The sequence below is a fragment of the Paroedura picta genome, chromosome 5 (assembly GCF_049243985.1).
Source record: "Paroedura picta isolate Pp20150507F chromosome 5, Ppicta_v3.0, whole genome shotgun sequence".
Lineage (NCBI taxonomy): Eukaryota > Metazoa > Chordata > Lepidosauria > Squamata > Gekkonidae > Paroedura > Paroedura picta.
This window is the reverse complement of record NC_135373.1, coordinates 125,936,089-125,953,154: the sequence shown is the minus strand read 5'-3', so window position 1 is coordinate 125,953,154 and position 17,066 is coordinate 125,936,089. Positions and strand designations below refer to the sequence as shown.

Genomic DNA, 17,066 nt, shown 5'->3' with positions numbered 1-17,066 from the left:
CATGGACATCTGGAAAGCCAAGGTTTGGCCACCCCTGTTACTGACCATGTAAGTCAGAGGTTCTCTACCTTCCTAATACCATGACCCTTTAATGCAGTTCCTCAACTATAAAATTATGCAAGTGTTCTTTCACAGAAATTAAACCGAGACTGACCAATGGCATGAAGATCCATGGTTCAGGATTGTATATAAATTGGGTTTTTTTCCGGGGTTTCTCAGTTCAGTTCTGCCTCTTGTCCCACCATGCTGATCTTGCTCTTTTCCCCTGCTCCAGATAGATGAACGCTCAAACTCGATCTACCCCGCAAGGCTGTTGTGTGGATGGTGACCCCCTCCCGGCCAAGCTGCTCGTCCTGCCGCAACCCCTGTGAAAGGGTCGTTCGACCCCCAAAGGGGTTCCGACCCCCAGGTTGAGAGCCGCTGATGTAAGTTGACTGATAAATAAAAATAAATATAAATAGATAATAAATTGCAAATGGATTGCAGTTATTAGAGTAGAGCAGTGGTAGTCAAACTGCGGCCCTCCAGATGTCCATGGACTACAATTCCCAGGTGTCCATGGACTACAATTCTCCAGATGTCCATGGACTACAATTCCCAGGAGCCCCCTGACAGCAAATGCTGGCAGGGGGCTCCTGGGAATTGTAGTCCATGGACATCTGGAGGGCCACAGTTTGACTACCCCCGGTGTAGAGTCTAACTCCTTTGGGTTCAGAATGCTGCCTTTCATTAGCCTTACAACTTCGGTATCTATGTGTGGATTTCCCAATATCGGCAACGAAATACCAGCTTCAACAGGAAACAAAACAGGTGGATGCCAGAAGGAAACCATTTTCTTCTCTCTAGTTCTTCTCTCTAGTTCATGCGCTGAAAAGCCGGAAGAGCTCTGGTTTCTTGGCCAGCTGCTTCGCACACGTTCCGCTACTGTCTGGAGAGTCCTGTAATCCTGACTGCAGGAGAATTCGGGCACATGCTGCATGCTGGCCGGCACATGCCATGTGAAGAGCTGTGGGGAAAAGGCGGGTGGGGAGGAAACGGGGTGGAAATTAGGCCTAGTGCAGAGCTCCCCTACACGGTGCCCAGGGGCACTGGCCATCCGTACTTCTCCTGGGGCCTCCCCAGCTTTTCAGAAAGTGAGTGGGGCTGTCTGTAGGGCAGGGTTTGTTACTGGCCGCCTGCAGTGCAATGGAATAGCAGCCAGGGCAAAAAGAGGATCTGGCTCATGGTTCCAACCCCCCTTCAGGCTTTCCTTTTTTATCCCCCCTTTTCTTTTTCCCTTCCTTCCACATAGCCTTTCTTTCAGTTCTTGTATTCCCCTTCTTGTATTCCCAGTTTGGCGTAGTGGTTGGGAGTGCGGACTTCTAATCTGGCATGCCGGGTTCGATTCTGCGCTCCCCCACGTGCAGCCAGCTGGGTGACCTTGGGCTCGCCACGGCACTGATAAAACTGTTCTGACTGAGCAGGAATATCAGGGCTCTCTCAGCCTCACCCACCTCACAGGGTGTCTGTTGTGGGGAGAGGAAAGGGAAGGCGACTGGAAGCCGCTTTGAGACTCCTTTGGGTAGGGAAAAGCAGCATATAAGAACCAACTCTTCTTCTTCAGTAATCTCAGGGCTCTCTCAGCCTCACCCACCTCACAGGGTGTCTGTTGTGGGGAGAGGAAAGGGAAGGCGACTGTAAGCAGCTTTGAGCCTCCTTCGGGTAGGGTAAAGCGTCATATAAGAACCAACTCCTCTTCTTCTTCTTCTTCCTTCTTCCTTCTTCCTCTTCTTCTTCTTCTGGTTTGCAAAGCGGGGAGGTAGGTATTGTGTATGGCACCTTTAGACATTTTTTATCTGCCATTAAAGGTTTTTTGAATTCGAATTCGTATTGCTCCAGCTCTTTTGGCAGCCTAATTCAATTATTTTAATTTAAGATAGATTCAGGTGGGTTGCTGTGCTGGACCAAAGCAGAACGACCAAAGCAGTGGCACCTTGAAAGCCAACCAAACGTGATTCGAGGTGTAAGTTTTCATGTGCAGGCGCACTTGGGGAAACGCCCTGAAGAGCCTGCCCCCAAAAGGTTATACCTTGAATGAAACTGGGTTGGTATTCAAGGTGCCCCCAGACTCAGACGTTGTTCTCTTTTCATACAAAACAGATATGAAGAGAAAATCTGTTGATTAAAACATGTGCAGTGGCTAAGATAGCCCCTGACTGATCAGCTTCAGATGTGTTGACCATCAGTCCCAAAATGGCCACTGCAGGAGGTGGAGCTAACTTCAAAATGGCTGCCAAAGGAGGTGGGGCCATACACAACGCCTACCCTCCTTACTTTACGAAACCATCACAGAAGGGGAATACAAGAATGGAAAGAAAGCACGTGTGGAAGCAAGTTGGAACCTGCACAGCACAAGGCCCTGTTAGGGACATGAGGCCCAGACGGTCCCTCCGGTATGTGGGTCCCAGACCGTGAATAGCCTTAAAGGTCCACACCAGGACCTTGAACCTGATCCGGGCCACAAGCGGTAACCAATGCAGCTGCCTCACCACAGGCTGGATGTGGGCCCTCCAAGACATTCCTGTGAGGACCCGAGGACCCAATGCGGACTGACAACGTATACAAGTAGAAGCAATTTCCTTGAGGCTCCAATTTCATTTGCTCACCGTTTGAGCCACTCATCACAACCCCGTTATGAAATTACCTGTCCGATTCTTCCCATCCAGGGCGTTGAGATCGGCACCAAGGGACAGAAGTGTCTGGATTGTACCCGCATGCCCTTCCTAGGTTAGGAATTAAAAAGACACAATCAACACACAGTACATGAATCGGTTTTCATTTCCTCTTTAGAGGAGGAGTCTAACCGGGTGCCCAATTGACTGTGTAGATTTTTTTAAAATGTTGCTTTGTCACCACAGCCCAAGGACTTTTACTAACGTTTCTATCTGGGAAATACTTGGAGATTTTGAAGATAAACCATGGCAGCCATTTTGTGGCTGTCTCCGCCTCTTTCGGAAGCCATTTTGTGGCTGGGCCCACCACCTTGGTTCGGAATTTCAGAGATGCCTCCAGGGTGGACCAAGGGTGGGGACTTCTCTAACATATCTACAGATTTGTTAACCAGTGGATTTTCTGCATTGTTTCTCACAGTTTTGGGGCAGACTAGGAAGACCAAATTCCAGGAAGAAGCTCCCGGAGAAAACAGCTGCTTTGGAAGGTAAACTCTATGGCATTGTACCGGATTCCTTCCCCTCCCCAAATCCTCCCCCTCCTCAGGCTCCACCGCCAAAATCTTCGGTTATTTCTCATCCCAAATTGGCAATCAGGTCTCTTCTGCCACTCATAAGGTCCAAAATCTGTCCCTGGTTCTGCTTAGAATCCTAGAATCCTAGAGTTGGAAGGGATCTCCTGGGTCATCTAGTCCAACCCCCTGCACTATGCAGGACGCTCACAACCCTTTTGCTCTTCTACTGTCACCTGCCACCCCCTTAAGCCTTCACAGAATCAGCATTATTTATTTATTTATTTGCTTGCTTACTTATTTTATTTTCTTATTAAGATATTTTCAAATTTATAGACCACCGCTCTCAATTTGTCTCACGGCGGTTTACAATTTATTTATTTATTTGTATTTTTATACCGCCCTTCCCTACGGCTCTGGGCGGTTTACACAGAACTTTGTACAACGCTGTACAAAATTACATAGGACATTATAACAATCTGTCAGGTAACAATCAAAACATAGCATCAACAACAACAACACTGGGGAGATCAAATTGTTCAGTCATGGAAGGGGTGTCTGATAAACGATAAAATTCAACCCCTAAGAATAAAAACCCTTAACACATTAAAAGATGGCGAGACAATGGAGTCCTAAACTCCCACCCCCTGTCCACCTTGCGGTCAAAGAGCTCTATTGTTAGAAGTGAGGGTCCTGATCTAACCAACACTAGGGGATCCCCCGATAGTAATTCCAGGACCCCAACCTGGCCACAGATATACGCCTGGCGGAAGAGCTCCATCTTGCAACCTGCCTCAGCTAAGAATCATTTTGCTTAAGGCTTTCTCCTCCTTCAAGCTGAGCGACCACAAAGCACAATGTGAAACGAAAAGCAGAAGTCACCAGGACGGCCTGCAGCAGAATAGAAGGTGCTGGCAACCAGCACAAGCACCTGCCACTGACTCAAGGAACGACAGAGATGAACCCACGGACCGAGATCCCTCCGATAACAATGGGCCTCAGCACCCCTCCTCACAATCTACTGACTGGGGAGGGGCTTTGGCTCAGCAGCAGAGGCTCTGCTTGGCAGGCAGGAGGTCCCAGGTTCAATCCCCGGCATCTCCAGTTAAAAGAATTTGGTGGGAGGTGCTGTGAAAGAGGCCCTGGAGAATCACTGCCGGTCTGTGTAGACCATACTGATTTTGATGAACGGATGTTCTGATTCAGCATAAGGCAATTTCATGTGTTTGGTCCTTTCCTAAAAGACGTCTCTCACCATCCCCCATAGACAGAGAGTCTGCTGGACTTCCAACTCACCATTTCCCCTAGCTAGGGATGCCAGCCTCCGGGTGAGATCTGTGTAGAGGGGGATTAAGGGATCTCCATTCTTGCTTGGACTCTGTACTCTGAGTAGGTTTGAACTCTCCGGCACAGGGGTGAGGTTGGATGCCACTGCAGGAACCCAGGACATTTTTTGATGTGAAAACATCTTAGGCGGCAGCCACAGGGGGAACGGTTAAGATACGCAATGGAAATTCATTACCGAAGTCATCGTCAGCCAACAAAATTTAAAGGACATGGGAAAAAGAGCTGTAAACACCCAGGAGTTCAGGCACGACATACACACTAGTGGGCTGTTCTCTGTATGCTCCTCAGTGCCCCTTGCAAGGCACTTTGCTCTGTGGGTATGAATTTGCTGGTTGTCCCAGGCCTCCAGGATATCTGCCTGGCCTTGACCAGGGCCAGGGCCTTTTCGGTCCTGGCCCCCACCTAGTGGAATGAGCTCCCAGAAGAGCTAAGGGCCCTCCCAGAGTAATCAGCTTTCTGCAGGGCCTGTAAGACGGAGCTCTTCCGCCAGGCATATGGCTGAGGCCGGGCTGAGGTCCCAGTGTTACCATCTGGGGATCCCCTAATGTCAGTGAGAACAGGACCCTCACTCCTGATTAAAAGAGCTCCTTGACTGTAAACTGGACGGGGGGGGGGGAGGGAGTGGAACTCTAATGTACTGCCGTCTTTCAATGTTTTTATGTGTTAAGGGAATTTTTAGGGGTTGCATTGTTTTATTGTAAACTGCTGTGCATCTCTTTAAGAGCGGCGGTATATAAGTCAGTTTTGTGTAGTGGTTAGGAGCGTGGACTTCTAATCTGGCATGCTGGGTTCGATTCTGCACTCCCCCACATGCAACCAGCTGGGTGACCTTGGGCTCTCCAGGGCACTGATAAAACTGTTCTGACCGAGCAGTGATATCAGAGCTCTCTGATATCAGAGGGAAGGCGACTGTAAGTCGCTTTGAGCCTCCTTTGGGTAGGGAAAAGCGGAATATAAGAACATACTGTTCTTCTTCTTCTTCTTCTAAATTAAAAAAAAATACAGCAAGCAGAACACTCCAGGGTTGCATTGTGATATCTCTGTTGTTTTTTGGACCATCGCAAAACTTTAAACCCCCAGAGTTTTAACGTGTGATATTTTCACATAAAACTAACTCAACAATCCAGTTCTCATCGCTTTTTTTGTTTAATGTGACAAACGCCTCTTGGAGAAGCGGCCCCTGAATTTCACTGCAGGACCCGTCCTGTCCCCAAAGCATGTCTGGAAAGGAAAAAGCTGGAACCTTGGCAGCATAATGGAGGGCAGAGATCTGCCACGAGGTGGCTCTTGCATTGACATCGACACCCAGGTCGGATACGAGGAACCGGAGGGCATCATCCTGGGCTGTCACCGCGGCCCGGTGCAACGGCTGAGCGCCCACCGTGTCCGTCGCTGTGTAACAAGCCTGAAAGAGGGAGGAATAAAGAGCTCCGTGAAAAATCCAATGAATGCTGCAAGTCACAATGTGCCACAAAGCTCCCCTTAATGACCCCTGATGAAATATACACTACAAATTCTTCGACAGAGCCTGAGGGGGGTGCACAGTGCATGAAAGTGCGGCTCATCCCATCTCAGTACAGTTTTCTGTAGGTGCCAATGTAATAGAAACCATGCCAGTGGCCCATCCACACCAACACAATGTGTCACGCAGTGGCCCAAACTCAGGTGCCCCCAGGAGGTTCACCAGTGAGGCCAGAACTCCAGAAGCCCTCCTACTGTTGAGCCCCCAAGCACCAAGAAAACAGAGCATCCCTGCCCCAGAGAGAATGTTCCATCTTTACCTTGTGGCTAGTGGACCTCTGTTCTGGTGGACCTCTATTCATAAGAACCTAAGTGAAGCCATGTTGGATCAAGCCAATGGCCCCTCCAGTCCAACACTCTGTGTCAGACAGTGGCCAAAACCCAGAGGTCCTCAGGAGGTCCCCCCAGCAGGGTAGAACCCCAGAAGCCCTCCCATTGTGCCTCCCCCAAGCCACAGATTTGCAAATGTCCCCCCCCCCCCCGGCTCCCAACTTTACAAACCTCTTCCCCCCATTCCAGAGCCATTCTTCTTAATTTTGGGACTGCTCTATCTCAAAGATGTAGACAAGAGATGCAAAAATAAATGCCTGGTATGGGAGAAGGTTGCGGGGGACGGGAGATGAAGCTATGTAACTTGTTCTTGGGTGCTGTTGGGGTTAGGTCTGGGTAGAAGTGATGCTTGGGGGGGGGGGCTCAGGGGAATCTCGGAGGGGGTATGATGAAGGAGCCCTGGAATTTGGCCCTGGGAGCACCAGAATGTTCAGGCTCCAACCTGTGGGCTGAGAAGACATTTTCCATCTCTGCATCGCTCGGACGTACCTGGTGCTTCTCCAGAAGCAGGCGTGCAATATCCAGATGGCCGTTCTGAATGGCATCCATAAAGGGGGTGACTCCACATTGGTCCACGCTGTCAGGTTTGTACGGGCAGCTGGGGAGAAGCAGAGAAAAAGTACGCTGGAGTGAACCCCAGGTATAGCCATCTGTCCATCAAGGTGAGTATTGTCTACTCAGACAGGCAGCTTCTCTCCAGGGTCTCAGTCAGGGTCTTTCGTATCTCCTACTGTTGGAAACAGCAAGATCTGTAGTGTGCATGTTTCAAAAGCACTGGGAAAATATCCTACAGGGAGGTGTTGGAGAAATGTGCACCTAGCATAGTCAGAAAGGGAACTATCTGATATTTTTCAAATTATCTCTTCCAGTGTCCTCATTGCCTTATTTGGAGACGTCCTCCCTGTTTGCCGTCTCAACAGGTAGAATATTCGTCAGACACCTAGACTGTAGGACTCACTCTCCACCCTTCCTAAACAAAGTTGTTTCTCTCTTCGCGGTAGAGCTGTTTTCTTCTTTTAAGCAGTCCTCTTTGCATATTTAAACTCTGCCGACACCTATTTGAAAGCCCAGCGTGGTCAAGAGTGATGCCTCCTAATCTGGAGAAGCCGGGTTGGAGTCCCCGCTCCTCCTCCACATGCAGCCAGCTGGGTGACCCTGGGTTAGACACAGTCCTGTTAGAGCAGTTCTCGCAGAGCTCTCTCAGCTCCACCCATCTTACAGGGGAGAAGGGAAGGCCAGGGGAAGCAGCTTTCAGACTCCTTGGGTAGTGAAAAACGACTCTTCTTCTTCATCTCTTTGGTTGGAGATGCCGGGGATTGAACCTGGGACCTTCGGCATGCCAGGCAGAGGCTCTGCCACAGAACCACAGCCCCTTCCTCGATTTTTCTTTCTCTCCCCAAAGGGTAAAAAACGAGGGCATCCAATTAAGCTGCAGTTGGTTCACCATGGACACAAGAAGACATTTCTTAATACAGAGAGTGATTCAGATGCGGAGAGTGATTAAGAGATTGGGATAAACAGTTTTAAAAGGGAATGAGATAGATTCATGGGGAAGAAATCCATCAATGGCTACTAGCCATGGTAGCTGAGGGGAACCCCCACATTCAGAAGCACTAATCTAGGAGGTAACATCAGGGGAAGGCCTCAGCCTCTCTGCCCTGTGGCTGGCCCTGCAGAGGAGCTGGCTGACTCCTGGGTGAGACGGGAGGCTGGACTGGAGGGACCCTCCCTGGCCTGACCCAGCAGGGCTCCTCTGAGGGTCTTCTCAGGGGAAGGCCTCGGCCTCTCTGCCCTGTGGCTGGCCCTGCAGAGGAGCTGGCTGACTCCTGGGTGAGACGGGAGGCTGGACTGGAGGGACCCTCCCTGGCCTGACCCAGCAGGGCTCCTCTGAGGGTCTTCTCAGGGGAAGGCCTCGGCCTCTCTGCCCTGTGGCTGGCCCTGCAGAGGAACTGGCTGGCCCCTGGGTGAGACGGGAGGCTGGACTGGAGGGACCCTCCCTGGCCTGACCTAGCAGGGCTCTTCTGAGGGTCTTCTCAGGGGAAGGCCTCGGCCTCTCTGCCCTGTGGCTAGCCCTGCAGAGGAACTGGCTGGCCCCTGGGTGAGGCGGTAGGCTGGACTGGAGGGACCCTCCCTGGCCTGACCCAGCAGGGCTCTTCTGAGGGTCTTCTCAAGGGAAGGCCTCAGCCTCTCTGCCCTGTGGCTGGCCCTGCAGAGGAACTGGCTGGCCCCTGGGTGAGGCGGGAGGCTGGACTGGAGGGACCCTCCCTGGCCTGACCCAGCAGGGCTCTTCTGAGGGTCTTCTCAGGGGAAGGCCCCGGCCTCTCTGCCCTGTGGCTGGCCCTGCAGAGGAACTGGCTGGCCCCTGGGTGAGACGGGAGGCTGGACTGGAGGGACCCTCACTGGTCTGACCCAGCAGGGCTCTTCTGAGGGTCTTCTCAGGGGAAGGCCTTGGCCTCTCTGCCCTGTGGCTGGCCCTGCAGAGGAACTGGCTGGCCCCTGGGTGAGGCGGGAGGCTGGACTGGAGGGACCCTCCCTGGCCTGACCCAGCAGGGCTCTTCTGCGGGTCTTCTCAAGGGAAGGCCTCAGCCTCTCTGCCCTGTGGCTGGCTCTGCAGAGGAACTGGCTGGCCCCTGGGTGAGGCGGGAGGCTGGACTGGAGGGACCCTCCCTGGCCTGACCCAGCAGGGCTCTTCTGAGGGTCTTCTCAGGGGAAGGCCCCGGCCTCTCTGCCCTGTGGCTGGCCCTGCAGAGGAACTGGCTGGCCCCTGGGTGAGACGGGAGGCTGGACTGGAGGGACCCTCACTGGTCTGACCCAGCAGGGCTCTTCTGAGGGTCTTCTCAGGGGAAGGCCTCGGCCTCGCTGCCCTGTGGCTGGCTCTGCAGAGGAACTGGCTGGCCCCTGGGTGAGACGGGAGGCTGGACTGGAGGGACCCTCCCTGGCCTGACCCAGCAGGGCCCTTCTGAGGTCCTTATCAGGGGAAGTCCTCGGCCTCTCTGCCCTGTGGCTGGCCCTGCAGAGGAACTGGCTGGCCCCTGGATGAGACGGGAGGCTGGACTGGAGGGACCCTCCCTGGCCTGACCCAGCAGGGCCCTTCTGAGGTCCTTATCAGGGGAAGTCCTCGGCCTCTCTGCCCTGTGGCTGGCCCTGCAGAGGAACTGGCTGGCCCCTGGGTGAGACGGGAGGCTGGACTGGAGGGACCCTCCCTGGCCTGACCCAGCAGGGCTCTTCTGAGGGTCTTCTCAGGGGAAGGCCTCGGCCTCTCCGCCCTGTGGCTGGCCCTGCAGAGGAACTGGCTGGCCCCTGGGTGAGACGGGAGGCTGGACTGGAGGGACCCTCCCTGGCCTGACCCAGCAAGGCTCTTCTGAGGGTCTTCTCAGGGGAAGGCCTCGGCCTCTCTGCCCTGTGGCTGGCCCTGCAGAGGAACTGGCTGGCCCCTGGGTGAGACGGGAGGCTGGACTGGAGGGACCCTCCCTGGCCTGACCCAGCAGGGCTCTTCTGAGGGTCTTCTCAGGGGAAGGCCTTGGCCCCTCTGACCTGTGGCTGGCCCTGCAGAGGAACTGGCTGGCCCCTGGGTGAGACGGGAGGCTGGACTGGAGGGACCCTCCCTGGCCTGACCCAGCAGGGCTCTTCTGAGGGTCTTCTCAGGGGAAGGCCTTGGCCCCTCTGACCTGTGGCTGGCCCTGCAGAGGAACTGGCTGGCCCCTGGGTGAGACGGGAGGCTGGACTGGAGGGACCCTCCCTGGCCTGACCCAGCAGGGCTCTTCTGAGGGTCTTCTCAGGGGAAGGCCTCGGCCTCTCTGCCCTGTGGCTGGCCCTGCAGAGGAACTGGCTGGCCCCTGGGGGAGACGGGAGGCTGGACTGGAGGGACCCTCCCTGGCCTGACCCAGCAGGGCTCTTCTGAGGGTCTTCTCAGGGGAAGGCCTCGGCCTCTCTGCCCTGTGGCTGGCCCTGCAGAGGAACTGGCTGGCCCCTGGGTGAGACGGGAGGCTGGACTGGGGGGACCCTCCCTGGCCTGACCCAACAGGGCTCTTCTGAGGGTCTTCTCAGGGGAAAGCCTCGGCCTCTCTGCCCTGTGGCTGGCCCTTCGGAGGAACTGGCTGGCCCCTGGGGGAGACGGGAGGCTGGACTGGAGGGACCCTCCCTGGCCTGACCCAGCAGGGCTCTTCTGAGGGTCTTCTCAGGGGAAGGCCTCGGCCTCTCTGCCCTGTGGCTGGCCCTGCAGAGGAACTGGCTGGCCCCTGGGTGAGACGAGAGGCTAGACTAGAAGGACCACTTGTCTGATGTTCTTATGCCCCCCCCCAGCTTTCTTAATCCTCCCCACTCCCTTGTCTCTGCAAATGTTAAAGCTAGAGCCTTGCTTCTTTAAGTGAAAGCTGAGATTCTTATGCCAAGGAGTTCTTCGCCCCAAATTAACGCTTCTGCTGGGAAGATCTGAACAACAGGCAGTAGATAAGAACCACTGCTGAGCGGCAAAAAGAGGTCCCCGTCAGCAAAGAGGCTGGTTAAGAGGAGGAAACAGGCTGGGGAGAATGAGAAAGAGAGAGGAAGACGTCGTTTGTGGGTCAGACGGTCAGGAAACAAGGGCAGGAAATCTGCTCACCGCTCGAGGAGAATCTCCACGACCTCCAGGCAGCCATGCATCGCTGTGGGAGAGAAAAGAACAATATTTTTCAAACTACAGAAAGAGAGAGAGAGAGAGAGAGAGAGAGAGAGAGAGAGAGAGAGAGAGAGAGAGAGAGAGAGAGAGAGAGAGAGAGAGCAAAAGTAGCATGCATCTCTTTTCCCTTTGATTGTGGCACTTTCCTTTCTGTTTTGGTCCTGAACGAACAACCACATTTTTTGTGATTAATTAATAGCACGAATCTCTGATTCAGTACTCTTTTTTGGGTGGGTGTGTGAAAGAGGTGTCAGTATTCTGGTTGCCAACTTCCAGGTGGAATCCAATTCATTTCATTAGGAGCTATAATGTAAACCAACAGTGGCCAAACTGTGGCTCTCCAGACGTTCATGGACTACAATTCCCAGGAGCCCCTGCCAGCTGGCAGGGGCTCCTGGGAATTGTAGTCCATGGACGTCTGGAGAGCCACAGTTTGGCCACCCCTGAAACAACAGAGATGTTAAAACATTTCCCCAACGACATATTACATGATTTCAACTACACAATCATCTCCTCGGTATTTCTTTTACATGACACTTGGGTGCTGAAAGTGTTGATAAAGAATGGACCCCAAATTTCACATTACCATTCTAAACCAAGATTGGACCAGGGAGTCCAATTCTACAGGCTCCGAAAGATCTGCCCCCATCTGTCCTCCACTGTTTCCAATGGTGATGGGAGAAAAGTCAAGAGCAGAGAATCTTTCCCTCTTGCTGTTCGAAACTATGGGGGTTGGATAGGGGCATCCTGTTTGAGAACCCGGGGGTCTTTTGAGGAGAGGCTAAAGGAGCTATACTGCAAATTTGGTGCCTCTATTCCTGCCCCCACTCCAGATCACACAAGAGATGGAAAGAGAAAATTTCCCTTTGATTTTAATTAATTGGGCCATAGGTTATTCTGGCCCTGTCCACACATGGAACATCTACCTTTCCCATACTGCAGTGGTCCCCAACCTTTTTATCACCAGGGACCACTCAACACTTGACAATTTTACTGAGGCCCGGGGGGGGGGTAGTTTACTCCTCTGCTCTCAACCATTGCCCTAACGCTCTCTGATCGCTATGGTAATGTTCAAACATCCCTTCAAAATAAGATACAGACACGGCACAACAAGGAACATAAGGAACATTTTATTTTCATGGGAATTTTAATTTATGACAATGACAAATCAATGGGAACCCTGAGCTTGTTTCTCTGCAACGAGATAGTCCCATCTGGGAGTGATGGGAGACAATGACACCCAAAGTGTGTTGTAAAGGGCCTTGGGGGTGAAGTAAAGGGCCGGGGGGGGGGGGGGAGAAGGCGTCCTTCGCGGCCCACCTCCAATTAGTCGACGGACCACATGTGGTCCGCAGCCCACAGGTTGGGGATCGCTATGCTAAGGGAACCCAGCACTCTGAAGTCAGTATCCCGGCCCTACCTGCCGTGTGCAGGGGTGTCCTTTTGATTTTGCTCTCTGTGTTCCAGATCTCGGGAGAGATGTCAAGCAAGTACTGGATGATCCGAGGGTCTCCCTCGCGGCACGCGATATGGAAGCAATTCCAGCCATCTTTGTTTTTCAGCCGGGGGTCTGCCTTACTTTGCACGAGATCGCGAATCACGTCCAGGTTCCTCCGGGTACAAGCCATCATGAGGGGAGTCCTATGATGAGGAGGAGCAGAGAACATAATGCATATCCTGTTCTCTGGGTTCATAAATTATTTCCAATTCATCATGTTACAGTGGATGAGTGAGAGGGTTGTGAGTGTCCTGCATAGGGCATGGGGTTGGACTAGATGACCCAAGAGGTCCCTCTCAACTCTGTGGTTCTATGATTCTAAATTCGCTCCAAAATAACAGAAAAACCAACAACAAAAATCTCAACCTCTGGAAGAAGTTCCTGGCAATTAGAGCGGTTCCTCAGTGGAACAGGCTTCCTCGAGAGGTGGTGGGTTATCCACCTTTGGAGATTTTTAAGCAGAGGCTGAGGGAGAGGCTGATTCTGTGAAGGCTCAAGGGGGTGGCAGGTGACAGTGGATGAGCGAGTGGGTTGTGGGTATCCTACATAGTGCAGGGGCTTGGACTAGATGACCCAGGAGGTCCCTTCCAACTCTATGATTCTATATTCCAATTCTAATTCCCAATCAGTGAGCCCAGCTACAATTAGCAACCAGGTGGAAAGGGTGCTGGACCTGCCATTTACATTTCTCTGGTTTTGCCCTTGGGGGTGTGGCTGCCCCTGCTCAGAGCAGGACGGAAAAGAGCAAACCACGTACCAGTCGGCGTTCTTCAAGCAATCGACAGCTGCTCCTCTCCCCAAGAGGTACAAGACGCAATCTCGGTGGCCCATGGAAGCTGCTTCGTGGAGAGGCCGCTTGTAATCATGATTAAACAGCTCTATGTCCATCTCCAGCGTTTCCACCAAGTACCGGAGGATGCTCAAGCGTCCGTGCCGGGCTGCGTAGTGGAGAAGTGTGTCTCCCAGCCTCCCAAAGTGTTTCCGCCTCACGTCCTCGCTCAGGCCCGGGGCCTTTCCTATCTCTTCTTGGAAAAGGGAGAGCTTTCCGTCTTGGATTAGCTTGGGAAGCAGCTTGGAGGGTTCGCTGCCCGCCATGGCCTGAGACTTTCATAGCATTTATGGGCTCCTAGAAGAGGGTTAGAAATCGAGATGCCTTTGAATTATGGACACGGAGACGGTGACGGAGAAGATCCTGGATGGCCAGAAGCACAGATTGTTCTGTTCGGGGCCAAATTGAACCCCGCTGCTCTCTTGAGGCTCCGACCTGTGAACAAAAACCCATGAGCTTTGGCCAGTCGCAGATTGTTGTTGTTAGTTGCGAAGTTGTGTCCGACCCATCGCGACCCCATGGACAATGATCCTCCAGGCCTTCCTGCCCTCTACTATTCCCCGGAGTCCATTTAAGTTTGCTTTAGGATGCTTAGGGCTGATCCTGCGTTGAGCAGGGGGTTGGACTAGATGGCCTGTATGGCCCCTTCCAACTCTATGATTCTAAGATTCAGAATTAGGGGACAGACACCTTCACATTATAGAATATATAAAGGCCTAGGACCTAGATTGGAGTCCTGTAGCACCTTAGAGATCAAGTTTTGTGTGGTATAAACTTTTATAGAAGAGAGACAGCTTGGTGTAGTGGTTAGGAGCACGGACATCTAATCTCGAGAACTGGGTTTGATTCCCCACTCCTCCTCCCCATGCAGCCAGCTGGGTGACCTCGGGCTCGCCACAGCCCTGATAAAGCTGTTCTCACAGAGCAGTTCTGTAAGGGCTCTCCCAGCCTCACCTCCCTCACAGGGTGTCTTTGTGGAGTCTGTCTTGAATTTACTGCCAGTCAATTTTGCCCTGTGGTCCAGATTACTAGTATTATCAGTGAGAGAAAAAAAATTGGGGGGAGAGGGGAAGGGCCATAATTTGGTGCCAGAGCCTTTGCTTGGCATGTAGAAGGTCCCAGGTTCCACCCTGGCATCTCCAGCTAAAAGGACCAAGCAGGAGAGGATGGGAGACCTCCCCTGAGACCCTGGAGAGCAGCTGACAGTCTGAGTAGATCATACGGATTTTGGGGGACCAAAGGTGTGATTCATGCGGGAGTTCCCTGGCTCAGTGACAGCATCTGCTTGGGTGCAGAAGGCCCCAGGCTCAATCCCCGGCATCTCAAATAGGAAAGACCAGACAGGAGGGGATGTGACAGACCCCTGCCTGAGAACCTGGAGAGCAGCTGCCTGTCTGAGCAGACAACACTGATCCTGACGGACCACGTTTTCCTATGTACAATTATCGGTGACATGTACAATTATCGGTGACAATTATCGACTTCCTGCCATTCATGAGCCTGGGGAAAGGTCTTCCGCCCCGTCACCACCACCCCTACAGTCTGTTGGGGCTGAATGACGGAAGTTACAGCCTGAAACATCCGTTCTGTCACCAGGCCCTGGGGTTGCCAACAGCCCTGGAGGAAAACACCCAGCCAGTAGGCAATAATTTAACAGGTAATGTGATTTTTAGTCCATGTCACTTCAAACCTCACCTGCTCATTTTCACCCATTAAGCCTTGATTAAAAGGACAGGACGCTTCCCCTTCCAGGTAAACGGCAACCCTCTATAGCCCTCAAAAGTACATCGCAAGTTCCCGTGAGTGAGCTCAGGCGTGTCTCATGTTGCATTTCTGAAGTGAAAACTAAAATTCCAAGGAAACAAACAGGAAGGATAAAGGAGACTGGGAATAGGCACTGAAGGACACACGGATTAACTTCCAAAAAAGAGAGGAAGAAGAAAATCCAAGTGTACACAATTCATCTCGAGGATATTATGATGCCCTTTAAGGTTCTGACATGTAATACTCAGCCACCACAAAAACAGGTATTACTCACTACCACATTGGTAAAACAGCTTGGTCTGTTTAGCCTGGAGAGGAGACGCCTGAGAGGGGATCTGATAACCATCTTCAAGTATTTAAAAGGCTGCCATGTGGAGGATGGAGCAGAGTTGTTTTCTTTTGTCCTGGAGGGATGGACCAGAACCAATGGCACTAAATTAATGCAAAAGAAATTCCGTCTAAACCTCTGGATGAAGTTCCTGATAGAGTGGTTTCTCAGTGGAACAGGCTTCCTCGGGAGGTGGTGGGTTCTCCATCTTTGGAGATTTTTAAGCAGAGGCTGGAGAGCCATCTGATGGAGAGGCTGATCCTGTGAAGGCTCAAAGGGGTGGCAGGTGACAGTGGGTGAGCGAGAGTGTTGTTAGTGTCCTGCACAGTGCAGGGGGTTGGACTAGATGACCCAGGAGGTCCCTTCCAATTCTATGATTCTATGACTAGACCTATTAAATTACATATTGGAGAGCACAAATCAAGTATTTGTAATATGGTCCTTGAGGCCAGCTTGGTGTCGCGGTTAAGAGCGGCGGCTTCTAATCTGGCAAACCACCGGTCCTGATTCTCCACTCGTTCGTGTGCAGCCAGTTGGGTTACCTTGGGCTAGTCACAGCCCAGATAGTATGTCCTTATAGAGCAGTCCTGTCAGAGCTCCCCCTTTGCTCCAGGGGGAACAGCTTTTCTCTGTTGGCTGGAGATCAGTTGCAACAGGGGGCGATCTCCAGCCTGCGCCTGGAGATTGGAAAGGCAAAGTGAGCCCTACTGAACCAAACCCCATGCCTGGGAATGGGGTCTGCAGAATCTTTGTCTTAGTGAAGCAATTAATTTCAGTGTAGTAGGCTGTATTGTGTGGGGCTGGATGCTCCTCTTAAAAAAATCTTTGCAGGGAGAAAATTGGGCTGCCAGGGGAGAAAGGCCTTCTTTAGGGAGTGGATTCTTTACCACTGCTGAGATCTCTTCCCTCTCCAAACCTTCCCCCCCCCCAAACCCCACCCCAATCTCCAAGATGCTGCCATTTCGGAGCTGGCAACTCTAGGCTTACTCCCGAGTAAGTGAACAAAGTCCAATAAAATCAGAGCCCAGTTGCAATTTTAACAGCTACGCGGTTTTCTACCGGGTCCAGGCTTTCGTTTGCATGCACACCCTGACGTTTTCTTCTGGGTACACGCATGCATGGAAAAGCTCGTGCCTTGAATAGAACTTAGCTGGCCTTAAAGGTGCCCCTGGGCTCAAATTTTGTTCTGTTGCTGCAGGGAACACCGCTGCCCACCTGCACCTGTCCCCAGCCAGCGTACCTGCGATTGCGGTCTTAAACTCCGCGCATCGGCGCTCTTTGCCTCACCTTTGCACGCCCAGTTCTGCACGGAGAGAAACCCTCTCCCAGCCCGGCGCTTTTCAACCCGTTAACTTTTTGCACTGCCGCCTCTTTCTCCTTTGCCTTCCTATGGGCGACCCTCCGCTTTGCCCCGCAAATGGAGTTTGCGACCGGAATTCTGAGCTGCGCGGCGCGCTCCCATCCGTGCCTCTTTGGGGCGGAAAGGACGCAGACTCAGTCTTCCCGCAGGGGGCGTGAGCGGCCGCCTCCGCCTCCGCCTCCGCCTCCCGGAAGATCAACCACGAAGGCTTC

General features: G+C 52.6%; 1 protein-coding gene across 4 annotated transcripts; it reads right to left on the bottom strand.

Moving 5' to 3' along the window:
* Positions 1-635: 635 nt before the first annotated feature.
* On the bottom strand, positions 636-16,960 carry ANKRD16 (ankyrin repeat domain 16). 4 transcript variants are annotated; one of them, XM_077340369.1, is made up of 9 exons: positions 16,782-16,960; positions 15,098-15,247; positions 13,331-13,699; positions 12,496-12,716; positions 11,019-11,061; positions 6,908-7,016; positions 5,811-5,972; positions 2,684-2,762; positions 636-1,006 (listed from the first exon to the last, which is right to left on the bottom strand). In XM_077340369.1, the coding sequence occupies exons 3-9, from the start codon at positions 13,666-13,668 to the stop codon at positions 861-863; spliced, it is 1,098 nt and encodes a 365-aa protein (XP_077196484.1). In that variant the 5' UTR covers positions 13,669-13,699; positions 15,098-15,247; positions 16,782-16,960; the 3' UTR covers positions 636-860. The 4 variants fall into 4 exon arrangements, with proteins under 4 accessions (XP_077196484.1, XP_077196485.1, XP_077196482.1 ...); XM_077340370.1 differs by lacking the exon at positions 15,098-15,247 and having other exon boundaries at positions 13,331-13,837; positions 16,735-16,960; XM_077340367.1 differs by lacking the exon at positions 15,098-15,247 and having other exon boundaries at positions 16,735-16,960.
* Positions 16,961-17,066: the final 106 nt, after the last annotated feature.